General features: G+C 34.3%; 2 protein-coding genes across 2 annotated transcripts; one reads left to right on the top strand and one right to left on the bottom strand.

Moving 5' to 3' along the window:
• Positions 1–3530: 3530 nt before the first annotated feature.
• On the bottom strand, positions 3531–20179 carry LOC132555313 (exportin-T-like). Its single transcript, XM_060219670.1, is given in 26 exon segments — positions 3531–3749; positions 4041–4094; positions 4864–4935; positions 5358–5405; positions 5972–6087; positions 6640–6688; positions 7345–7412; positions 7525–7714; positions 8390–8675; positions 9377–9519; positions 10308–10491; positions 11141–11238; positions 11854–11973; positions 12075–12143; positions 13212–13340; positions 13887–13958; positions 14072–14134; positions 14620–14815; positions 15302–15381; positions 15779–16048; positions 17509–17592; positions 18087–18305; positions 18474–18543; positions 18876–18932; positions 19297–19382; positions 20120–20179. Coding segments are annotated over 26 exon segments (2910 nt in total). The 3' UTR covers positions 3531–3722.
• Positions 20180–22044: 1865 nt separating this feature from the next.
• LOC132555300 (large ribosomal subunit protein eL20-like) lies at positions 22045–27569 on the top strand. Its single transcript, XM_060219656.1, has 5 exons — positions 22045–22084; positions 23100–23279; positions 23579–23708; positions 26968–27077; positions 27432–27569. Exons 1-5 carry the CDS (start codon positions 22067–22069, stop codon positions 27522–27524), a joined length of 531 nt encoding a protein of 176 aa, XP_060075639.1. The 5' UTR covers positions 22045–22066; the 3' UTR covers positions 27525–27569.
• The last annotated feature ends 223 nt before the right edge of the window (positions 27570–27792 follow it).

The raw sequence follows: 27792 nt of genomic DNA, 5'->3' as shown, positions 1-27792 counted from the left end.
TAATCATGACCACCATGTAATTCTGAAACTGCCTGGATCCGGCTTCCTATGTAGTCTAAGACATGATTTACCACAAAGAAAAAAAGGGACCAGATATAAAAAGGACTTGTTTATCTGGTAAATCCCAAAATAAAGGTGCCCTGACACACAAGGTACAAGATGGTAAATGATTAGATAGGAAGCCTGATCCCAATAGTTCCTGAATCACATCATTTTCACTTTAGAAATGTTCAATCTTTAACAATATAAAGTAAAACTTAATTATCTGTATGCATCAACGGTAGTAATAGTTTACAAATGAGACATAAATGTTTTTACAGCTGTCTTTAATCAAAGCATGGACAATTTCCTTCATTTCCATCAAATTCAAATGAAAAAAAAAAAATGTTTTCCATTGGTACCTTAAACTAAAACTGAATCCATGCAAACCTGCTGGTTTATAAATAAAACAAAGAGAAATAAAAAACATTTACATACAGAAGAAATTATGTGCTGTCCTTCATCCCAGTTCTGGGTTGAGCATGGACAAACCAAAGTACATGACTTTCATATGAGGTAAGGTCAGTATAAAAAAACAGTTTGAACACTACAAAACATTTCATAAAACCAAAGAATTTTGGTGAGACCTATGTTGCAGCACATTAATGTATATGGAGTCAAAATCAAAGTTTAACTTAAACTTCATGACAGATTTTGGCACAAAAACAATTACTTTTGAAACATGAAAATTTGACAAAATTTTACCATTTTTCCCCAAGAATTTATTTCCAATGCCACTTTTACTGGCCAATAAAAACTTGATACATTTACAGAAAAATCCTCATCTTTACATCATTATATAAACAAAGCAACTGATCTAAACTGGAAGTTTTAACAAAGTATGGATATCGTCAGACATGTTGGCAAACAACACGCTACCAGCCATTTTATAGTAGGTTAAAAACATAAGGATTTTGTATCTAGTACAGAAAGAAATGCTCTTTGTATATAGTCAATGGAGTTCAAACAGGTAGACTTTTCATTTACAAAATAAAATATCATTAGAAATTGATTGTTTGATGATCATACTGTACATGTACCAGTATGGAAAAATTTCTAAACAATTTTCCTTGTTATACTGACCGATATTGTATCATTGCTATCTTACCATCAGAAAACATGCAGACATTCACTTTCGGGATATACTATAAAACATTTATACATCAACCAGACTCTCAGCAGTAACACCAACAATTAAATTTATAATAGACTAAGCACTTATTTATTACATAAAAGACTAGAGGCACTGGAAACATTGATAAATTCACACAAAAACAACATGAGCATTTGTAAGATCACACAACATCCCTTTCAATATATATAAACAATCCTGTTTCATATCATATCCCTCTCAATATACTAACAATTGCAATTCCGTCTACCTCCTTCTCAACATTTAAACAATCCTATTTCCCACAACATCTAATTCATTCTACAAACAATCCTGTTTTATACCACATCTCTCATTATATAAACAATCATACTTCACACTGTTTAATATGTAATGTACAAGCAATCCCAAAGGGATCTTGGCACTAACCATTGTTTGATTTTTATTTGTTCTTTAAAAGTAGGGGGGCCTTTTCCTGTCTTTTCTCTTCTTTCATCTTCTTTGCTCTTAATTATGTGAAATTTGAGAATTCTTCTTTAGAGTCAACAATAATAATCTTCAACTGTCCGTTGAAAGATAGCCACCGAGCAGCCATTTTGTTTTTCTGATCGAACTTAAAAATGAAAAGTGCACAGCTAGGGATGAAGAGGAACCTACAAACCAAAATTTAAGAAAGATTCAGCCAGTCCTTTTCAAGAAATAGCGATAACAAGAATTGTTGTAAATGGACACCAAACAATGGACCATGGACCACCGATATGTAGGGCGACTTGAACAGACCAATATCTGATAAAACATCCTTTATTACAACACATCCTTCTACACATATACTGTGGTAAACAATCTTGTATTTCACAAAACCAATATCAAAACCTGTATTTCTAATACATAATAAACTTTTTGAAATCCTAATTTTATACATAATGCCATAATCAAATCAAAATCTTTCTCCTTAATACCATCAGCTGATCATGATGGTCAGGTGGTGCTGCAGTAACGTCTTTCACCTTGCCGTCTACAGTTCCTGGAACGTACGTGAAAAAGGTATGGGGTCACCTGCCCGATCATGTGTGTTTTTCCCGGGCACTCTAGTTTCCTCCCACTGTAAGACCCCCGATGCTTCCATCCGTTCCAACAAGAGTGATTGATATAAGCTGATAGCTTGTTTCACAATTGTTGTTAAATAAAGATTATGTAAAAAATATGCATATCTCTTTATACCAGTGACTAAAGTTTTTTAATATGTTGAGTTTTGTGGTTCAAGTGCTTGTGACAATCTGATACAAACAGATATAATTCATAAAAACTACACTGTTATAGTTTGTTGTCATAGCTTGTCTGACATTTTCTAAAACAAATAACATATAAATACAAATTGTTCTAAAAAAGAGCCTGTGGTTTTGAAAGTATAATACTTTAAATTAGTACACTAATAAAATAGAGCTACCTGTGAAAAAAGCTTTTTGTAGCAGCTATGATAATGTTACATGACTTAAGGTCCAAACAGGACATGGCTTGATTTATAGTTGCAAAAGATTTTTCCAAAAAAAACTTAATCTAATTATCATGTGATAAGAATATTCACATGAAAGTAAAATTGACTTCATCAAGGACCATACAAAAATGTTGTGCAGTGCAGAACAATAAATTTGGTATCAAACATAGCCAAAAATTGCAGTAATGAATATATAAAAATTCATTTAAATAAAAATTCCTCAAAAGTCTTTTTTCAAGGTTAAGAAGGAGTAAAATAGATCTTCACAGCACCAACTGTAGCGCTGCTGAACACTTTTAGGAATGATAAGCTTTTTAGTATTATGCTGTAAATAAACCTAATTTAGCATAATCAAATTTTAGCAATTATCAGTTTTTGGCATTCCCAATAATTGCCACATAAACAACCTAGAGAGAAAATGGTTACTTTACTTTGTTATAGACTATAATTAACTATGTATGTTTCAGTAAAAAGATAATACTAACAAATCTCTTAATTTCCACACCTAGTTTGCTGTGTAAGTTCATAATAGGTCAGTTATTTTTAGACCAGTATCTTTTCAGATAATGTTTTAAAATTGTCAATACTTTTCCATCTGAAATAATCAAAAGTGTGTCAGAATTCCCCTTCAGTGATGTATATCAAATACATGAAATGATGCTTAAAAGATTAATATCAAGCTTATTTATGATCATGGTAATAGAAGTACAATAAGCATTTGTTGTACCCAACTACTGTTGAGACCTGGAATTCAAGCTTTTACCTGACCCAACCAATTAAAGCAGACAAGCAGTTAAATATATTTTAGCTTTCAGAAAGCATAGAACACATTTGGGAATATTGCAAGCTGTAAGACAATTATCAGACTATCAGTTTAATGGTCTCTCAGGTTGGTCAGCTCATTCCGTGTAAAAACATGTAAACTCAACTCTGTGGAGCGGACTGCTACTGGTAACGGACAAACATAACACATGTAATATCACAGTCTTGTTGCTAAGTAACCAGGATCACAGGGCTCCTGTGTCAGCCATCTTTGTCTGGCTCTCTATTTTAGATCACAATAGAGTTTAGTGTTGGTCATGACTTCGCTTTCAGGAAGAATGACTGCAAAGAGAAAAGATAATCCAATTACCATTCTAATGTAAAAAACATACTTTATCATTATGAACCAGGCTCAGGCATTTCTGGAGTTTAGTGAATTGCATTCATATACTACATTACAAAATCCTTCCTAAATTAGTCCTTGGCATTTCATAATGAGGCAAGGATAATTTGTAAAGTGATTAGATGGAAGTTTATAGATAATGTTTGATGGTGCATGTACAAAGTATTTCTAAAGAATTACCTTCCTATAAAATAATTCCCAATGAAGACTGCAAGACTATGGTTTCTTACCTTAAAAAATGCCCTAAATAATTTGCTTTCTGACTGTAATGCTTGACAAAACTCCTGTGAAAGAAAAAAATGACAATACATTAAAATGTGAAATTATTTTTAGTCTTAACAGCCTGTCACCACATAAAAGGTCATTAGGGCCATCAACCAGTATATGACACAGCGATCTAAAAGGAAATAAAACAAACTAAAAGGTACAAGACAAATGCTAAAAATCTCTTATAGTTACATGTTACAAAAGATCAAAATGGTTAATTATATCCAATAAGACAGACCAGTATCTTTCAGAAAACCTAGAATTTTATTAATCTTAAAAGTTTCAAACAGGGTCTTTAGATTTGAAACATTATGATAAAAATTTTCTTCGAGTGGACAGAAGGTCAATGCAGTCCAATAAAAAAGTTTAACTGTAAATGGCTCATCTTATGCTAAACGCTGAGGATGATCTTTGCCTTCCAGCAGATATGAATGTGTAAGGGATGTATTGCCCATCCGAAGACGGACAAGGACAACTCTGTCTCGGTAAAAAACACATTAAAAAGTGGTACGATAATGTGGGCCTGTATATTTATTGGACAAATCGTTATATCCCGATTACTAACATAAAATTTCACATAGATATATATCCAGACAAGCCGAATACTGCAGGCCGTAAGTGATGGATTAAATTTCTGTGGTTTTAAGCAAATAGTAAGTTTTTTCACCGAAATCCTAGAATGGACCACTATAAAAGTTGCTTGAAATTGAAAAATGAAGAATGTAACTATTTGGAAAGAGTGGACTGTCTTTTTTCAAAAAATCATTTGAAGAGCTGTTGTCATACCTGTGCCTGCTCTGGCGACATCTGAAACTTTGGTAAATACTCTCGTTGTAAATAAGTGATACATTCCTCTCCCTAAAAACACAAAAATATGCCATGAATGTTACAGATGTCCTAATTTTTCCTGTAACATAAGCACTGCAACATTACTTATCTACACCTTATTCATGATGAAAACTTTCAAAACCTGAGAATTTACTTTTGAAAAGGCTGGCCTTACTGGATATTATAGTTTACAGGTTGTGAAACTAAAGTGAAACACGTTCCAAGTATTGTTGTATATTAGTAGACTATGGAAACTGAATTGCTATTGTTTCTCCTCAATACATAAAAGGTTCAATATTATTCATATCGGTCAGTAGCTTTTCATATAAATTGGCACCATTTAAACAAATCTTATAAAGGATGAAAACCAGTATTTACACACAGTGGTTCCATAGACTATCTATACAGGATGTGACAATGTACAGTTTATCTTACTGTATTGCTATACATACCCTCTTTTCTAAAATGGATTTGAGACAAAGTGCACATTCACCAAGAGCCTGTAAAAGGAAAATCAGTCAATAAATATAAAATTTTCAGGTTTATACAATGTGTTTAATTTTCAACTGGACAGGCAGGAGTCTACACATAAATTTAACGTTGGTCTGCTGGGTTTATTGCCCTGCCAACAGTAAAAGTCATTTTGAGGTGGGGTCTCAAAGTATTGGTGGTTACCTCAATGAACAACATACAGGAGGCTTGTTACATACCACCAAAAGCAATCAAGGTCTTGCTAAAGGCCACAACTGTGTCAGTACAGACAAGTGTGTTTTTCAACTTCTTGATAAACACAAACTGACATAGATACGGAGTGTTGAACTGTGTCAGTACAGACAAGTTTGTTTCTCAACTTCCTGATAAACACAAACTGCCACAGATACGGAGTGCTGAACCATGTACCTCAGATCTTCACCTAGGGGTACTTTGGCCAACACTCTAACTTTCAAAGCTCCTTACATGTAACGTTGTACAATCCCTGCAGAGTGTTGTTGTATTAGAGCAAGAAAGTAAAATGTTAATTTTTTATGTCAAAATATCAATTACTTTTGCTTAATAAAGAACTTACCAGGGATGTCTGTCCATCATTGAGGTCAAAGGTCGGCTTGAGTGGTGCCATGAAACATGCGGGTACAATACTGTCATAGATAAACTCGAGGAATCCTGGGATATTGGACTCCTGGCCTCCTACAATAAACACAGTAGATAATAACACCTGTCAGAGTGTGATCACACTACAGAGGGAGGGAGGGGGTGTAGTGATGTGTGTGTTTGTTATTGAGGTTGTGATGTGGGGGTGGGGTTATGAATTGGGTACGGACTAATGAGGGGAGTATGAAAGGAGTATGTCGATTTATGGGTGTAACTAAGGGGGTATAATTTGGCTATGTAGGGGGTATAGGAAGGGGTACAGAAATGTGTGTTTATTATGGATGTTGTGAAGAGGGTTTATGAGTTTTAGAAGTGGCTTGAGGAGATGGTTATGAAGATTGGTACATACATAAAACAATGTGATGAAAGAAATACAAATTTATCTTTTTCAGGAGTCCAGAAAGTAAAAATTTAATTAATCTGGATGTATCATTTCATCATGTACCACATCTTATGAAAGTGTTCTATTTACATTCATTTTAAATTTTCTTTGTTAATTTCATCTGCACTGTGCAATTTGATGTAAACTACAAATACTGTTCTTAACTCTATAACATAATGAGTTATATATTTCAGAACACTTACCCCAGCATTCCACTAACTTCTTCAATATGGTGAAACACATTTTCTGACTCTGAAATTTGTACAGAAAATGTTAACATAGTGCTATGAACACAAATACATGGTATTTGTTATTACCATGTTGCTTTACGAAATAACTTTTCCTTTTCTATTCTTACTTCACAAAAGATAGCAAATATACCCAGACACTGTAATTTCAACTAAATACATACAAAAAATGCTGTAGATAGTGTTTGAGAACAAGCTGGTTGGTTACAGACAGTTTAGTTAAGTTCATTGTTGCTTTATGTTCTATTAACAGCCTGGGTCATTTAAGGTTGTGCCAAGTTCGGGTGAAGGAAAAAAGCCAGAGTTTTTGGAGAAAGACCATTGCCCTGCTGCCAGTATCTGGTGACTGCCCGAACCCCCTGACCTACAGGTGGAGGGCAATTGACAAAGATGTCAGACACCTTAACCACTTAGCCAATGTGGCCCCAATTATAGACAGAAATTCAAAATTTGTATTAAGACATGAAAGTAAGATTTTTTTTCTAATAAGTCTAAAGATATTTTCATGAATCATAACAATATAACCCTAAAAAGCATACATAATTCTCACAGTGTTTATTCTCAGTCGATGTTAGGATTGTGGAATTTTATTGTGATCCTCACACTTTAATTCCAACATTGAGTGTGGCATTCCAATTAAGAGAATATGATTTCACTAACCTGTGGGTCAGGCAGATCAACAGCTCCCTGTACAATCGTCACCAATACATCATGTAAATTCTGCATATCTGAAAACATTCAAAAAACTTTTTGAACAATCCAATTTTTTCAAGATCTCCCTCCCTGAATCAGTTTAGATCTAGTTTTATCCACATTTCCATTAAAACAAAAAATCCTCACCTTGATTTCCTAGCACATCAACACTATTGTTTGATATTAAGGTTGACAAAAACAGAAAATAACTGCGGCGTAACATCTTCCTCTCTTCAGCAGTTTCTTGATCGAGAGCATCTGCAGGTGTAGTAAGTGCATGGTAGATTGCCTGCACCAGAGGCATAAACACTTTCTGTAGGAATGGGCCAATGTCTCTCTGCAAAAGTCAGAGTAGTATCAAATGTCATTTGCAGTAACTTCAACACCTAATGATATAGTTATCATGCAGATCTGGATTTACAGCATGATAACTTTTAGTAACGAAGAAATGTGACTTAACATAATGTCCAACCAAGGTGTGGTATAGAGGGAAAAATGATGACTTTTAGTAACGAAGAAATGTGACCTAACATAATGTCCAACCAAGGTGTGGTATAAAGGGATAAATGATGACTTTTAGTAACGAAGAAATGTGACCTAACTTAATGTCCAACCAAGGTGTGGTATAGAGGGAAAAATGATGACTTTTAGTAACGAAGAAATGTGACCTAACATAATGTCCAACCAAGGTGTGGTATAAAGGGATAAATGATGACTTTTAGTAACAACTAATGTCCAACCAAGGTGTGGAGGATAAATGTAGAAAAGTACAAACCATCAATATTCTCTATCATTTTAGGCTGGAAAATATAAAAAGAGATGGCAGTATAGAGGCACAGCTGAACGGGAAAAACAAACAATTAATACTTTCTATACTTTTAGGCAGGGGCAAGATAAGCAGTCAGATCATAGACAGGTAGATGAACAAGTTAAATATTTTTTTTCTTTTTGGAAATTTTTTTCCACTTAAGAGATCTTTGTGTCAGTATAGCAATTTCGTAGTTATGCTTACCTTAAATTTCATGATCAGCTGGTTCATGAGGGGAATGAAATCATGCAATTCTTTAGCATCAGGTTTCTTCAGTAGGTTTTCCATGACAATAGGTACGAAAGGCAAAATTTCCTTCTCCATGCAGACAACCATACGATGGAGGTACTGGCGAACCCCGGTCTGAATCTGCTGGCGATGAGTGGGTGCGTTCAGGGCCTGCAGAAAGATGCGGAGCAAGTCGGTGAAAGTATCAACACATCCACACTGCTGCATTGTCTGAGAGTTGGAAAAGCCTTTGCTGACACGACTGAAATCAAAAGTATTGATAGTAGGGATAGATATATTGGTGATAACAGTATTTCATATGCATATACATCACAGAAATTTATCATCTGAATCTCAAATAAATCAGATATATATATTTTTTCTTTCTTTTGGATTGTGAGAAGCTTGATTTGAGAAATCTACAAAAACTGAAGGTCTGAGGAGTTACTAATAAGAAATTATAGCCTGTTTCATAATTGATGTAAATCAACTCCTCTGAATAAATCACTAAGCTTTCTCTGCCACTTCTATAGCCTGTTTCATAATTGATGTAAATCAGCTACTCTGAATAAATCACTTAGCTTGCTCTGCCACTTCTATAGCCTGTTTCATAACTGATGTAAATCAGCTACTCTGAATAAATCACTTAGCATGCTCTGCCACTTCTATAGCCTGTTTCATAACTGATGTAAATCAGCTACTCTGAATAAATCACTTAGCATGCTCTGCCACTTCTATAGCCTGTTTCATAACTGATGTAAATCAGCTACTCTGAATAAATCACTAAGCATGCTCTGCCACTTCTATAGCCTGTTTCATAACTGATGTAAATCAGCTACTCTGAATAAATCACTTAGCCTGCTCTGCCACTTCTATAGCCTGTTTCATAATTGGTGTAAATCAACTACTCTGAATAAATCACTTAGCATGCTCTGCCACTTCTATAGTCTTTTTGCCTCTTACCTAGCTAGAGCTGTTGACATATTGATGCTGTGAGCATATGCCACTTTTCTACGCTCATCTGTTTCCGCTGTAAATTTTGCCAGTAAACCTTCAAATTTGGTGGCAATTGGTGAGAGAAGTTGCTTCATAAGCACCTGCTTTTTCTGAAAATACATTTCAAGTAATCCTTACTGTATCAAACAAATCTGGCAAACATTGATTTACTGTAAGTATACTTAATTTATTACAATCAAATACTAGTACATTATAACACATTAGTTTGATGATGGATTACCATACCAGTAATAATGTTATTCATAAACAATAAACAGACATTTAGCGAATCACATTTCTCTTTTCTTATTTTTGTTTTTTCAAGTTTTTTAACATTTGTATAAAAAACACTACAAAAACCTTACATGGTACATTACACTGACATGTGAACAAGTTCAATATTCCCAGGTAATTATATAGCATGTATTTCAAAACTCCAACAGACACAAGGCGACACATATCCTTTCATCTTTCATCACACACCCTCCCTGTCAAATATACACACATACTCGGACTTCCATACATTATCATACAAATATCAATACTGGTTGCCCCCAGTACATATCAATTTAACACAATGAGAAAGGTACAAGGTAAAGAAACACCCAAGTAATACATGAATTCCTCTGCTGATATGAAATTATTAAAAGGACTGACTTTAGAGGATATTTAAGTGTGATTTTCACAGTGCAAAAGTGGTAACATGTTATTACAACTAAAATATATTAATGGTAGTTTATCAATTCATTTTGATTCCGCTTCTATTTTATTACATATATTTTTGAAAACATTGTTTCTTCTTTTCAAATCTGGAACATTACAATAATTAAACATGACAGTTGATTTGAAATAATTATTTCACAAAGACAAATGAAAGATGAACTTTCTGTGTACATACCTCTGGTGGTAGGGAGCTATTGACGATAAGACTTCCTGCAGTCTCATACAAAAACAGCTGGTCCTCCCCTGACATGAGCTGTTGGTAACCATTGTCAGGAGTGTTGATCACCAGTAGACCCTGAATACGCTTCAGGATGTCCTCCAGGAACGGCTGCATGTGTGACCTTTTAATTAGGAATTAGAATATAAAATAAATATTTGTTCATTTCATTATAATTGATCAAGGACAGTCAAGACCAAAACAAATATCAGCATTGCAAATCAAAACCAGTCTATTTCATTTTCTTTGAACAGAGACAGTTATGTCCATAAAAAGTAAACAAAAAGATGGATTTATTGTTCCGTATTTAATTAGCAATACGGTGGTTTATTACATACAGGACCTCCAGAGTAAACACATTATCATGGGTTTTTAACAGAACCCCAGATGGGGCAAGACATTATCTCTTACTCAAAATCAGAGGATAGGCTTATTACAACACATTACCTCTAGCTAAAGTCAAAGGATGGGCTTATTACAACACATTACCTCTGACTAAAGGTCAAAGGGTGGGCTTATTACAACACATTACCTCTGACTCAAAGTCAGAGGGTGGGCTTTTCAAAACACATTCTCTGACTCAAAGTCAGGGCTGGGATTATTACAAGACTTCAGGGGACAAAACATTATCTCTGACTCAAAGTCAATGGATATGCTTATTTCAATATACTTGGTGATTTGATTGATATGGATAAGAACAGGATTATTAAATGGCATGAGCTTATTGTCAGACTACAGTACAATGGTATTGATTTTTCAGAGTTTTCTTGTTTTGACAAGCCCTAAAATTTTACCTCAGAGATTTGACAAATCTGGAGAAGAGATATGACGTGCGACTCCTCACTTGTGAAGATGGGTGGCGAAATCCTCGCTCATCAGTAAAGGCCATCTAACAAAAACAAAAATAGACATGTGTAAGCAGATCAGGTAAGTAACATTACCCGGATAACAAGCCATATCTACAGCGTAAAATGTCCCAAGTTACATAGACACATGTGTTGTAACACCATTGTCTAAGACAAATGATTAATATTACCCTAACCATCAGTAGTGAGAACCATACAAATTGAGTTAAAATTTTGGTAGACTAGACACATGTGTTGTAACACCATTGTCTAAGACAAATGATTAATATTACCCTAACCATCAGTAGTGAGAACCATATGTGTTGTAACACCATTGTCTAAGACAAATGATTAATATTACCCTAACCATCAGTAGTGAGAACCATACAAATTGAGTTAAAATTTTGGGAGGCGATTTTAGAATTTTAGTCAAGACATTAAAGTTATTTCATCTTTGAGCAAATTCCATGTCAATAAAAGTTTGAAGAATTTCTATGTAATGTCATGATACAAATTAGCATGAAGACAGGATAAAACAAGTACAGACAAAATAACAAAAAAATAGATGCTTGCAGTAAAGTACAGAGTATAAAGAAGTTGTTTGACAGGTCAAAACTTTACACAGTAACATTTTCTATAGAAAATTCCTGTAGACTTACCACAATGTCTGGAATGTGCTGAGGTTCACTGTTAAAGAATTTGTCATAACGCACAACTGTCTCAAAAAACTGGAGAACAACAGCTGTGTGTCCCTGACAGCTAACTCGACTTGTAACCAACTGAAACAAACATAAAAGTAATGTTACAATTATACATGACATGAAGAACAGAATTCTTGTTTACAATGTACAGATGTCAAGGCCAAATGTGGTATACTTACCAGCCTCATCATCTCCTGTAGGGCTGTCACCTTGTTAGACTCTCCACTGAAATGTTGTCCTTGTGAAGCCTGTAATAAACAAGAGTTTCAGTGAAACTGATGAATGCTCCCTGAAAACAACTTTATAACACACAAAATTTAATCAAAGGGCAATAACTGTGTTTAAGGCCCTGAATTTGGTATACTGCACATTCTCTTATGACCTATGTATATGCCAAGTTCCAGTTATTCCTAAATTATACAAAAGAGAGTTATGGTTCTTATACAATGCACTTCTCATTATCGAGATCTATCTACTTATGAAGTTTCATGCTGATACCTCTCATAGTTATTGTGATATGTTCCAGATAAAATTATGATAAACGAACGGACAAAGCCATGACTATATGCTCCCGGGGAGCATAATTATCACACCACAACCACACTATGTGACAGAAAATGATGGTCAAGCATAAACTTTCTTGTATATAAATCCCTTTGTTAAGTTCTTTTCTTTCGTAACTATTCAATAAGTGATCAAGAAAATGACAGATACAAAGTTCATTCATTACACAAACTGACATGTTGTAATCAAAATCATGCACACAATATGGTATCTGTTAAATTTTCATGCAATTAATTTCTCTGTATTAGATATACAAGCTGATAGGGCCTATGTAGATATACCTCCAATCCTACCATCTGTAAATATGTATTTAATCAGAAAAGAGGATAAGTATCACTTTAGACCCAATGACCTTGACTGATGACCCCCAAACTTTCCCCACTACTGAAGATGCAAACATGAACTAAAGCTATTTGGGAGAGGGAGTATTTAAATGAGATTCTTAAACGTCAATTTTTATTTCAAAGTGGTCAAGAGCGACTCTTAAAACTTGACCCTGCCTTGGTGTAAAACTTTATACTTGATTACTTAGATGTAAATATAAACTAAATCCTGTGAAGGGTTTTGAAGCTTTAAATAAAAAATTTGCCAACATTTTTGCTACAAATGGATATATAGAAATGTCAATTATTCTTCTCCCTCTCCCACCACTATATAAAGTTGGGATATGATAAATTTGTTTTATTTCCAAAACAGATTTCACACATCACATCTAAAGCACACAAATCATTACTTACAGTTCCTATACTTACAGGCAGAGCCTCCCCCAGCATATACAGCAACAAAATGGCAATCTCAATATCACACACATCACGCTTCTCCCAGTGGAGTAGTGTCTGGGTCACACATGTGTGTACAGTCAGCAGAACCAAGTCACTGTCCTATAAATAAATGTTTATCTCAGAGGTAAAATCTCAGGACCAGATAAATATTCTGTTCATTTTTTATTAACACCAAATCAAGATATGTCTATCTCCCAAAAATATCGCAAACATATATATTGTTGCAGTAATCTTATGTTTTTCATGTTGTTTTTTTTATTCTGGTGATTTATCTTTGTCTGCCAAAAAGTGATAATGCACTAAAATTGATTGTGCTAAATTCACTTCACTAACAAAAACCTGGGAATTTCTACGACTCAACAATGAACACAAAAAGTCTTTGCGTAACTCCTTTTGAGGGATTTTTAAAACAATATTCCTGTATTGAGCAATGAGTGCAAGATAAATATATGTTGGATTATATACAGGTACTTCCAAAGCCTAGGAAATCCAGATCTTACAGAACGATACAGGTAAAAATATTGGGTATTTTGGGTCATTTACAGAAAAAATCACAGTGCCAAGTCAGCAAAGATGTATTTCATTCTAACTGTACTCAAACAAATTCCAAATTAATATATCCAATTTGGCATGATGTATACTTACCAATGCAGCTAGATTGGTGAAGGTTGTCTTAAGCTGTTTTCTGTATTCCTGGAACATGGCTTCTTCTTCTCCCTGTTCATGGAGACATAATCATGTATAAGTATCGATCCTTGTGACGCGGTGAGAATAAATCTGATAACTCTTTAAATGTCAAATTAACTACAATTCACATCAATTTAACTTACCTCGTGTTCAAAGTTGTAGGACTCGTCATATTTCATCTTCTTTATCACTGTGTACAACAGACCCTGGTAAGATATATATACATGATCAATCTATTTTGAAGAAGAGATGAATCTCTGTGGTGATAGTATCAAAGGCCTGATGGGTGATCCTATGTTTACAAATTCAGTTACCCACAAATTAAACTCTATTTGTCCTCATACCACCATAATCAATTTTATAATGTTCAAATGTTTTAAAGTTTGATACCTACACATACTCTAAGCTAAGTTTTCTGCTATTTCATCGATACAAATGAGAATTCAATTATCAAACTTGCATTTAAACCCAGAAAACTTATCCTACAGTCACTTGTGATAGACCAGAATGACATGTCACAATGAATCCTACCTTGAATCAATGATCAACTTTGAGTGCATAGAATAGAGAGTATGGAGGGGTAATCTGGTTGACTGCTATATGCTCCCAATATAAATATCAACATGCCTGTAATCAACAATAATGAAAGGTGAATGTGACCAGCAGTCAAACTAGAAATAAACTGCTATACCTCCATGTTCTGTCGCTGTTTTGGACTAATGGGTTTCATCTGTTTGAGAAGAGCTATGTAATCTTGTGAGAACTGTGTCACTCCACTAGAAACATCATCATCTTCATCACCAAGGAATCGAAACATAAGAGGAACTTTGTTCTCCAAGGCTTGCAGAGCCATTTCTGTAGCCTCAGTGTCTCCAGTTTTTGACAGTCTACAGAAAAAATGTAGACATTATGTCAATTAAACAATTATGATTTAAAATTTTATTGCTGGAAATTCATCTTTGTTAAGGATTTTTTCTAAATCAGTTATGACAATGTCAGTATCCGATTGTTGCAAAATATTTGATAAAGGTAGAGTTAAATAACTAAAACTGGGATATGTTTGTGTTGGTCAAGTTAGTCAATTTATAGAAGAAATAAAATTCTTTTTAATATAAAATGTTTAAAAAAAACCCAAAACTTTAAATACATTCAGTTATACAATCAAACACTTATCACTATCTGAAAATCATACCTATTGTTGGATACTGACAAGACATTATGCGATAGTCGCATATAATTGCTTTTATTGACAAAGTTAAAATTGAAGAAATATCATAGAAGACAAATAAGAAATATGTTATTAATCCAAAAATTCCATCCTATACCTTTTTTAATGTCTCTATTTATTGCTATAATAACCAATCTGAACCTACTTTTGCCAGCTGAGAATAAGGTTGACACCAATACCATTGATGAGTTTTGACAATTTGGCCATGAAGTCTCCTTCCTCATCCTGTAAACAAAAGCAGTTAACAGTTCATCTATTTGGTCCCAAGATCTGCTGGGGAATAGTTTTGACTGCTGACTGATATTAAAGGCATAAAACTTTGGGATTAGCAGAAGCAGCCATCCCTGCCCATACTGTCCATTTACAGTGAAAATCATGATCAATAAGACACTTTTATCATAATCAATTGAATGCTTGGATGTGTTTGAATGTTCTACACTAGTTTTTTTTTTACAATTTTCTAGAAATTTTCCCACGAAACAGTCAAAGATGCTTAATTTACATGTACATGGAGAGTAACATTTCAAGATATATCATAAAATAGACCGATAAAATCAGCTGATAATTGAGCAACTAGTGTTGAACAAATGTGTTCCATCCAAACATGTCTGTAAATACTTACCTCTGGTGGAGAGAGAATTCCTTGACTCTCCAAAACACTGGTAAACGACTCCACTAGTTTGGTTTTTGCAACAGAGTCCATGCCCTTGTTGATGATGTCCAGGATACAGTCGCACGCACTCTCTCGAAGCAGAGGTTGGGACATAAAGCGGAGCAGGGCAGCCACAACTTTATCATTGGCGATAAGGTTGATATCTATCCACGAGACATACTTTCCTACCACCTCCAAACACATGCAGCACACCTCTGGGTTGGTACTCTGGTATGTTATCTGTAGAGAGCATGTCAATGTTAAAAAATACACAAATCTTAAACAAAGGTGAGCAATAATGTTATCATATTTACCATGACTGACCATCAAGTATCAGCAATGACGTTACATACCATCACAAGCCTGTCCACTCCTCGACTAAAGTATATAATTAGTTCTATACCTACTAAACAATTATCATTAACCAAGTACCAAGTTAGCACTAACCATTTTCTATGTACCAAGTTAGCACTAACCAGAGACTCTACGTACCAAGTTATCACTAACCAGAGACTCTATGTACCAAGTAACCACTAACCAGAGACTCTACGTACCAAGTAATCACTAACCAGAGACTCTCCGTACCAAGTTATCACTAACCAGAGACTCTACGTACCAAGTAATCACTAACCAGAGACTCTACGTACCAAGTTATCACTAACCAGAGACTCTACGTACCAAGTTATCACTAACCAGAGACTCTCCGTACCAAGTTATCACTAACCAGAGACTCTCCGTACCAAGTTATCACTAACCAGAGACTCTACGTACCAAGTAATCACTAACCAGAGACTCTACGTACCAAGTAAACACTAACCAGAGACTCTCCGTACCAAGTTATCACTAACCAGAGACTCTACGTACCAAGTTATCACTAACCAGAGTTTTTACGTACCAAGTAACCACTAACCAGAGACTCTACGTACCAAGTTATCACTAACCAGAGACTCTACGTACCAAGTAATCACTAACCAGAGACTCTACGTACCAAGTAATCACTAACCAGAGACTCTACGTACCAAGTAATCACTAACCAGAGACTCTACGTACCAAGTTATCACTAACCAGAGACTCTACGTACCAAGTAATCACTAACCAGAGACTCTACGTACCAAGTTAGCACTAACCAGATTTTCTACGTACCAAGTAATCACTAACCAGAGACTCTATGTACCAAGTAACCACTAACCAGAGACTCTACGTACCAAGTTAGCACTAACCAGAGACTCTACGTACCAAGTTATCACTAACCAGAGTTTTTATGTACCAAGTAATCACTAACCAGAGACTCTACGTACCAAGTAATCACTAACCAGAGACTCTACGTACCAAGTAATCACTAACCAGAGACTCTACGTACCAAGTTATCACTAACCAGAGTTTTTATGTACCAAGTAATCACTAACCAGAGACTCTACGTACCAAGTAATCACTAACCAGAGACTCTACGTACCAAGTAATCACTAACCAGAGACTCTACGTACCAAGTAATCACTAACCAGAGACTCTACGTACCAAGTAATCACTAACCAGAGACTCTACGTACCAAGTAATCACTAACCAGAGACTCTATGTACCAAGTAACCACTAACCAGAGTTTCTACAAGTTCCCTGTTAACAAACTGGATTATGGTTAAGACTATATCTAGTATCAAGTGTTCACTAATTGAGGTATACACTGGTGACTAAGTGATACCTACCATGATCTGATACCAAGTGTCCACTAACTGAGGTATACACTGGTCCCTCATTGTGTCTTTGATCAGAGTGTTTCTCTGGATTTCCTGAAAAAAATTGTTTGAACATTATAGTTTTAATCAGTTCTTAACCAAATAAAAAACAAAAATACACTGCATGTTTATTAATACTATGACATACAGCGAGATACAACAGGATAATTCCTTTCTCGTTTTCTGCACTGGTCTTTGTTAACAATATACTTAATAAATGACTACGTAAAACCCTTGAAATTTGAATCATCCTATTTCATAATGTATGACATTCATATCCTTTTATTACATTTCATTTGCTTTCAATACACAATTCACAGAAATTTGAGGATGAAGATTTCAAACGTTTTATACTAAATATCAATAAGTATGTATATGAGTAACTGCCTTGTGCAACATCAGAGTAACTATAGCATTACGTAAACCTGTAATACACTTCAGTTTAAGTCTTAATTTCTCTGAAAGTATATCTTTTTATAATTGAATCCAGATTTTTTATACAAGTAAATCATATAGATTTAACTTTTAAATTGATATTTTTGACTCACCTGGTTGGTGTGGATGATGTCACGATCTACTACCTCACTATCTATAGCAAGAAAGATTCGCAGATAAATGTCTACCAACTGTGGGCTTGGGGTGAGAGCCTGAGACAGGTCAGAGAAAAAACTGGGCCAGCGATGAGGGTAGTCCACGATAAATGCCAGTGATATCACCTGTGCCATCTTATTCCTGATGAAACTCCTGTCACCACTAGTTGATGAACCCTTCAAACAGTACATGTTGAATTAACTCAAATGAATCAAAAACACTTAATATAGGGTCAAACATCTCAACATCAAATTGTATAATTTCATGAATCCTTACAATGATATTTGTCAGAATTATATTTGAAGGATATTAATAGATATAAATAAATTTATTGTTTTAAATACCTGCACTTGTAGATATTGACCAATCATGTTACGGATCATCTGTTGGTCTTCCAGGCTGACATTTGCATATCTTTAACACACAAGAAAATGCTTCAGTTTTCATCATGTATTCACAGATGTGACTGTTTTTTTTTAAATCTTCAACTATTAAAATCATTACTAATGTTACTCTATTCCAAAATATATTACAAAAACAATTTGAAAATACAAGTATTCTGACGACACCTTAGCATTCTATACTTATAATCAAGAACTTATATACTTAAGCAAGATTAATTATTCAGGTATTGCTATTTGTTAACATATCAATGAATTTACGATCCAATAAAATCTATAAGAATTAGACTTAAATGCTTCAAAGACATTATACAAGTTGGGTTTATTCCAGATCAACATACACACCTTTCCTTCAGGAAGTGTTCAACAACTTGTAAGCAGAAGAAGCGTACATGGTCATTACTGAAAAAAGAACAAATAACATGTTCGCTAACAATGAAATCCTTTCATGTAATTAAATACAAGGCACAAAATTTTACCCCTGAAAATTCCACTTGTTAAGATATTCACCAAAATGTACTTTATCGGATCTTTTGTAAACTAAAAATCATCTTCTAATCTTCAATTTATTACAATGAATTAACAAAATGATATTTATTTTCTTCTATTTTTAAGTATTAAATCATAATTACATCTTTTCCATTTCTTTATCAAAGAAACTATGTACTTATTGCAAGTATATCTATAGTTGTATTTTCAAAAGAAGTGATGGTTACAAGTACAAATCAACTGTGATAATATTTCTAATCCATCTTCAGGAACTGACCTACTGTAGTGTGGATTCATAAAAGATTCAGCACAAAGTTTCCAACCATCACCAACAGACTTTAATTGCTCAAAATATTGCAATGCCTGCAAGAAGAAAGAAAGATTATTCAACACAAGACTGGAAATATAAGTATGCTAGTCAGGGTTTTCCATAAGAGCTGGCTGCCGGCCAATTTGACCAGCTACTTTGATCATTTGGCCGCCTACACCAATCCAGTTCCGTAATAATTTTCCGTACTCGACTACACGTACATGGCAGGCCAGCCTCCTACTTTCACTACACAGCCTACTACTGACAAAATTATGGAAAACACTGGCTAGTATCTGAACACAATTCTATCTATATACATGTACAAGACTTCAATTAATTTAAAGTAAAATTTTATAAACTATCTCAAATGATTGAATAGACATAGATCTAGATACCCTGAGTCCATGTAATAACTTTATGAGTTCATGTTTTGTGACAGTCTCCCACTGATTTTCAATGCCAATTTGCTATTTCTTAAACCTTACATTCAAAGTGAATTAAGCACATATCTGCATGGAACTGTTTATAAAAATAAATAGTATTGCACTACATGCAATATCTATCATACTTTGTATATAGATTTTGATGAGAGTACTGATTTTTGTTGAACCCTTTCTTACAATACTTAAAGTTGGCTACTATCTATGAAGGAATCACTTTTTAGTTACATGCAATTATACTATGATTTATCGTCTGCTGACAGAGTGACCCATGCTTTCATTAAGACTTGCATAATCCAAGACACAAACATATTTAAACAAACAGTATTGTCTTGTGTTAAAATTCTTACCCTGGCTTGTGTTTGTGGATCTGCAGCAGGACTCAGGCCCCTAAGGGCTTCCTCATCCATGCTGAAAATGTACTGACACGCCCACTGCCTGTTATTCTCGATGGACCTGACTGTGTAGGTCTGTGAATTATCATACGATTCCCAAGCTGTACATGCTACAAAATTGCAGAAAAAATACAATCAAGAACAGCTTTATATATATACATAACATGGCAACTGAATCAATCTATTAGTTGAGTGCTTTTCTTATTAAATGAAAATGCAGTAAATTTTTACATAAATTTATGACAGACAATATATTCCCAGCTACTACTAATTATATTAAAGCTGTAAACCATTTTGTATGATTTTTTTTTAGATAAGATTGGTTAATGTTTCTTTTTTCCCCTCAAAAGATGACCATTGGGAATGTTAATAATTGGCCAATGACATGACTAGCATTAACATTTATGAATCACCAATGCTGTAGGAAAGTTTTTCTGAAATTGCTTATTATCACTAAAAATTATCGAAATTAAGTATTTTCTTCCATGAAATGTCTGTGTGCAAAAGTGCCACAATATACCAGTGAAACATGTGCATTGGTGAGAATATATCCGCAACCAGTCCATGTATCTACCAAGTATTTTTTGGCTGTGTCAGGATCGATAGTCAGAATTCCTCCTCATATATACAAGCATTCAGCTAATGTTTAGCAAAAATCATGACAGTATGATAACAAAAAATTATGCACAAACCTATGTTTAAGTGTCAATAAATACAGCTAACTGCATACAATATGATTCTCCAAATTTTTCTACCAACAAAACATGTCCTGCTATGTTCAATAAATGATAGCATTTTCACTTCCTTTCCAGTGTGTCTACTTCAGACTTTAAAAGAGATTAGGGTCCACCAGTAACTTCCTTTTAAGTGTGTCTACTTCAGACTTTAAAAGAGATTAGGGTCCACCAGTAACTTCAAATTAGTAAAATGATGTCTAGAGGTTGAAAAAACATGTTTCAATATGACACAAACAATACGTTTTTATTTGTTACCTTTGTGTTGAAATTGTTGTTTACTATTTACTGTTTGCAAAGAATTATAAAAATAAAGATATTGTATGCCAATGAATGTTCAGAAGGTATTACAGGTTGGAGCCAATACTATTTTATAAGGTTACCTTTCCAATCGAAAATATTTATGTTATAGATTTTTTTCAGCTTTGATTGACTATGACCGACTAACTTCAATACTTCTGACGATTTGTTTGCCTCTTTAAGGATAATTATAACTATTTGTATGATGTCCGTAATTTCAGCCAAAAGAGCAAATCCTCTCACCCTAGCTACTATACATTGAAATAATAAACAAGAAATAAAATTCTTTTTATATACATATCATATTTAAATGACTTCAAAGCATCTGTACCCTGTATAAAAGGCTGTATGTATTCCATAAAGAAATGAAGTTCCTTCATAAATATGCTTCATTTTAAACTTGAACAGGACGAATTAGAAAATATAAACAAATGTGCTTCAATCAAAACAAATCGAATTTAACTGCAGAAAATCATGTACACAAACCATTGTAGCTGTATGTCACGGCCATTTTCGGTTTCTCGTGTTGATTCCGTTTATGAATTGTGCCATGGTCTATTGAAAAGTACGTTATGATGAAACTCACCTCAATACCAGTCTATTTAAATCACCAGTCTATTTCAATTTGGCCGGCCACGTTTCGTCATCAGGCAATCGCCATCTTGAATTATGTAGATCTCGTTAACACGATATCTTAATTTTGATTTATTTATTAATTACTAATTTAAATATATCTGGATGGCATTTATTCATTCTTATATTAAAATATTTAGCTAGCATTTCCTACTTCGAGAAACAAAATGTGATTTGAAGAATTTGAAATAGGACGAGATTTCAACGAGATCTTCCTTTTTCCTCGTGTTCCACCATGAAGGCCCGTGGTGATGTACGTAGTCTCCGAATAAAATCGTATTTTATTTTACTTTACATAGATCTCCTTTGGCAATCCAGGCCGTAGCGATCTCAGTTAACTATTCCTCGAAGCTGTGTTCATTAACTCTTTATAATGCTTATCATATCTATGTAAAATTCAGAGCGTTTCTACCCGAAAAGCATGGACATATAAAAAAAATCTTGGAAGAGTTTTTGTGCAATCATACCGGCATGATTTGCTACCTAATTGCACTGAGCAGACGAACACGTTGAAGTTCTTAATAGTCTATAGGACACCTGCTCTCCGTAATTATTATTTTTTATCATGAATCGCGAGTAAATCCGAACCCTAAATCAAATTATTTGAGTAGAGGACCGTGAGACTGGTGTTAAACTTTCTCAAAACCCTACCATCATATTGCTGATGGACATTATGTGTAAAAAGAAAGTAAAAAAAGACCACATTCTGTTCGATGTTAGATTTCTGACATGGTTTTGATGCTTTTAAAATAAATGACTATCAATTACCTTATTTTGGTTGGACCATATTGTAAATCATTTCGGTGTTGTTCATGCTTTTCACCCATAAAATTTCAATATCATTAAACTTGCAAGTTTGAATATAAGCCATAGTCTGCAAGTATTATTTCACAGTCATTTCTCTGCTGTGGTTTCCGTTTCTTTAGTGGTTTTATTAACTAATTTGAAATATTGATGTTCTTCCAATAAGCTATTTGATTTGAAGATATTGAAACAAGCAAAAAAGTCCTTTTTATACTTCTGATTTCTAATTAGAAATTGACATTGCTATAAATCTATGTCTTAATTTAATTAATACAAAAAATAAATTATACAAGGTTATTAACTAAAACTGAGCTTTTTATTGCTAATATTCCAGGTATGCCATTGACAACTCTATGTGAAAACCCAAATGTAAGATATGTTTGGAGCATCACACAAAGTTTAGAATGTAATATATAATGATTACATGACTCCATTTAAATTTCACACTGCTTTCTTTTTTTCAGTTGACCGAATATAAAGTCATTGGGCGTATGTTGCCCACTGATAAGAACAGGACCCCTGCTCTTTACCAGATGAGAATCTTTGCCCCAGACAAATGCACTGCCAAGTCTAGGTTCTGGTACTTTGTCACCCAGCTTAGGAAAATGAAAAGAACTCAGGGAGAAATTCTTTGTTGTCAGAAGGTATGCAATCGAACAAAAATAAAGTAATAATGTGCATTTTATGATATCAGAAAAAGTCTAAAGCAGGAACAGCTCATAAGTTTATGTCTTTGATATGGAATAAGTTGCCCTATTTGGGTTTCTGAGGTCACATTGCCCACAAATATCTCCTAAATTTGTTTTGTTTCTTCCAAAAACCAAAGAGTTTAACAATAAAGACTCTTTGCAAGTCAAGGGTTATAATTTAGTCCTGAAGGTAACCAGGCTGGCCACAATAATTTCCATTGTATAGTGTTAATGGTACACCTTTCTTTTACCAGATCTATGAGAAGAAGCCAGAGAAGATCAAGAACATTGGTATTTGGCTGCGTTATGTGTCTCGTAGTGGCAACCACAACATGTACAGGGAATACAGGGACCTGACAGCTGCAGGAGCCGTCACTCAGTGTTGTAAGTCATTTCTGAAAAGTGCTTGGACACTTTGCCTTGGTGGCCTGTAAAATTGGAAGAAATGTCTGGTGGGGTATTGAAATTTGAGAAACTGTAGAATTCATTATATTCCAATCGAAAGGTGATTTCCTTTGCTGATACTGCAGTGATGAAGACTTAGGACACCTATGATTTCACATGATTTCAATCCTAAGCGTTACCTTGACTGAGCAGTTTGTCAAGCATTGTAGAAATGTTAATCAAAATCTTGAGAACCAGTTGAAATGTTGAATCAAATGGCAGTGATGATATATCGCCATTGAAAAAGATTTGAAATGAATAAAACTGATTTAGATTTAGGAGTTAGAATGTAAGAAATACTCGTTCTGTTAATATAAGCCTTATTGTTCAAGAGTCATTATAAAAACCCCTTGACAATTTTTGATTCCAGAATCGGGTCTTGTTGTTTTTACCCCAATCATGTATTCGTTACTGGATATGTGTGATTGAAAATGTGTTAATGTGGCTTGAATCAGGCCTGTTTAGTGATCTCTTGAGGTTATGAAACTGGTTATTTTGTGGCAATACGAAGAAGCTGTGGTTTTGGGCTGGTAATTTTGTGGCAATACCAAGAAGGTGTTTAATTGGTATGAGGATTAATATGGTTTGAAAACCTAGCAATATGATTGAATTTCTTATATGTACTAAGCAATAAGCACATCCTTTTCCAGGTTAGAACCAATTTCTATCGTTGGCAGATAATGTGCAAAATCAATATCAACCTGTCGCCTTTCTTGTCCATTCATGACAAAGGAAGTGAATCATGGATGTAACAGTCACATTTCATATTTCTGAGTTTAGTTATCACTTTTTCTTTAACCTTAACTTTTACATTAAGAATGTGATTAATATTATACCCTTATCTGGTTTTTATATATATAAATAAAAAAGTTTTTGTTACCCATGCATCTGTCATTTTCATGAAATTGATACACTTTCATAAAATTGAAAATGTTTTTATAGTTATGTTGCAACAACTTGTTCCCAATGGATGTAACTGAAAATGATCAGTTATTACATATAAAAGGTCTATCTATACATGTTAATATCTGGGTTTTAAGGTTGATATTAATTACTAGTTGGAGTCATATGGATTGGAATCGGTCAGTCTTTGTAACATGTTGAGCCGGAGTGGTAAAGTGTATAGAATCGGTCAATCTTTGTAATGTGTGAATGCACACAATGCAACTGCACATCCTTTTCCAGGCTAGAACAAGTTTCTAGCTTTGGTAGATACTGTGCGATATTAATATCAACCTGTCGCCTTTCTTGTCTTTTTATGACAAAGGAAGTGAATCATGGATGAAACAAGTTTTAGGACTTAAAAAAAAAAACATGCTTTTGCAACCTGATATTTTTATCTTGGTAACCAGGGCCTCTATACAAATCATTCAAATAACAAAATAACACAAATGGCAGTTAGAAGATGTCAGTAGTCTGTAAGCCTGTTTCTTTATCAGTGACTTTCTTGTTTTAATTGTTTGGTCTAAGCCTTTCTCAAGTCATCAACTCTGACTGTTATTGTCTTGTTTGGTTTCACTATGACAGGTACTGGTAGGTTACTTATCTCTATTTGCCTCAGGAAGAGGTGAAACTTACATGTAACAGGTTAAAACAGGCAACCTCGAGCAATACTTAGTGGGTGATGGGTGTCGTAAGGAAGTGCCCAGGTGTTAATTACAGACATGTGCCTTAGGTTATAGATTTATAAAATCAATTCTGAGCAGAAAGAAATATAACTAATATTTCATGGTGGACTGTTATGAAAAACATTTCTTCTCCTTTAGTCGTATAGAGAAAAACTTGGTACATGTTTGAAAAAAAAACTAAAAAAAAAAACAAGTGGGATATCAAATATTCCATCCTGTCTGATTCAGGTACATGTAGACCTGTCGTTTTACAGAAATGCACATCCTTTTCCAGCACAGAACTATTTCTATTGTTGGCAGAAAATGTGCAATATTAATATCAACCTGTCGCCTTTCTTGTCCATTCATGACAATGGAAGTGAATCATGGATGTAACATCCCCTTTCTCCAACAAAATGTTCATGTGTTGATCATTGTAGTACAGTGATATCACAATAAGTCTACAGAAGTGGTTACCTTATATAGTGAAAGTAATAATACATCTTCTTGTATATTTGGGCCAAAGAAATTTTTGCAAGACTTTTTCAGTCTAGTCCAAAACGCCGATTCCAAAATTTTTAACTTTTCTAACTGAATTGTTTTACATGTCAGTATTAAATACAAATATATGCTATATTGTAATTATTTACAGTTGAATACTCTCTCATGCTAGGACCATTATTTCAAGTATTGTTTAGGTGTACCACACATAGAATTCAATCGGTAATTTGTTAAAAGATAGGCTGGAAAACAAACCATGTAAAGAAGTGATTTATTTATTTTATTTTGGGAGTTCTGGGATCAAGCCCCGAGAATAATTTCCCAAAGCATTTTATCTATGGTTTGGAATAGGGTTTTTTTGTCATGTTTTGAGAAAAGATTGGTGAATTAGAAAAGGGGCTCATTATCAGTTTTAAAAAACCTTAAGGGCAGACAAGAATGCACATCCTTTTCCAGGTTAGAATGAATTTCTAGTCTTGGCAGATAATGTGCAAAATTGATATCAACCTGTCGCCTTTCTTGTCTCTTAATGACAAAGGAAGTGAATCATGGATGAAACAACTTCAATATGCAACGAGAAGTTATTTTAGTGTATGTTGGAGAATGATAATCTCATAGTATTCCCTAACTGGTATATGTTGTGCACTCTGTTGTCAGGGTTTTGTATGAACGTTCTTGTGATGGTGAAGTGTGTGTCACATTAGAGTTATAAGGCTCTATTCAAGTTACATCACTTTTTGGTACATGTGTTAGCAACATTACTTTCAATTAAATATATGATGCTGGATGTTGATATTTAAATTCTTGACCACCCAATACAATTGTATATTTCGGGATGAAGTAGGAATGAATGCAAAGAATAAATGACAGATAGATGTAAGTTTGAATTTTATAAATTTTCCCAGTTGTTTATGTTGCCTCCTCAATAATGAATCGAGGAAACCAATATTATTTCGGAAGTGTTGTTACATTTTTGCAACATTTTAAAATCCCATGATTATTGACATATATTCCTCAGGTGACGTTAAGGCCCCTTGGGCCTCTTGTTGTCATTTTCCTCCACTTTTGACTGAATTTTCCTAATTTTGCAGACAGAGACATGGGAGCCAGGCACAGGGCACGGTCTTCTACCATCCAAATCATCAAAGTACAGGAAGTGGAAGCCAGCAAGACACGTAGGGCCAATGTCAAACAGTTCCACGTAAGTTTATCAATAGTAATACATAAGACTAACCAAAACTAATAAATGACCATTAGAAATGAGTGTTCCAGATCCCAACATATATGTATCAGTGTTTGATAAATTTCAATGAGTAGTAAAAATGACATTGACCTTGGGACCTTGAATAGTAAATCATTTAGGTATAATTACTATTGTCATATTTGAACTTGTCATACAATTTGTGAGGAAATTAAGGCATAAGGAGCGATGACATCAATGCAGAACAAGACGTAAACTGGTAGCACTAAGCTTATTATCACGTGCACAAGTCAGATTAACCAGATGTTTTTTATTTGGTAAAAATTAATTTATATAAAAATGTTTATTTTTCAGAACTCAAATATTCGCTTCCCACTGACACACAGGATCCAAAAGAAGCTTCACGAGCCCAGATTCACAACAGCAAGGCCTCACACTACATTTTAGATGAAGTTCTTTATCCTGTCAATAAATACAAGTCTGGGAAAGTAACTTTGTGTAGTGTTGTATATGTCATTGTAAAGATTTAAAATGGACAAATTAATTGTACCCTGTATTCTTAACAAGAGGCCCAGAGGGCCTGTATCACTCACCTGGATCTTTATGACCAACATTACTATATCTGTGCATATGTTCAACATTTAACACTTTTGACCCCTGTGACCTTGACTATGGGTTAAGGTCATTTCTTTTACTTTCTTGGACTTCATGAAAG

This window comes from Ylistrum balloti, unplaced genomic scaffold (genome assembly GCF_031769215.1).
Source record: "Ylistrum balloti isolate Yb309-2 unplaced genomic scaffold, AGI_CSIRO_Ybal_v1 Utg370470, whole genome shotgun sequence".
In the NCBI taxonomy this organism is placed as follows: Eukaryota; Metazoa; Mollusca; class Bivalvia; order Pectinida; family Pectinidae; genus Ylistrum; species Ylistrum balloti.
Note: the sequence above shows the minus strand (reverse complement) of the source record. Positions and strands in the feature narration are given on the sequence as shown.

Bases quoted from the DNA above. Each gene is read 5' to 3' on its own strand.
- LOC132555300 (XM_060219656.1), top strand. The intron at 23,280-23,578 runs GTATGCAATCGA...TTCTTTTACCAG, and splicing joins AAATTCTTTGTTGTCAGAAG to ATCTATGAGAAGAAGCCAGA. The intron at 27,078-27,431 runs GTAAGTTTATCA...TTTATTTTTCAG, and splicing joins CCAATGTCAAACAGTTCCAC to AACTCAAATATTCGCTTCCC.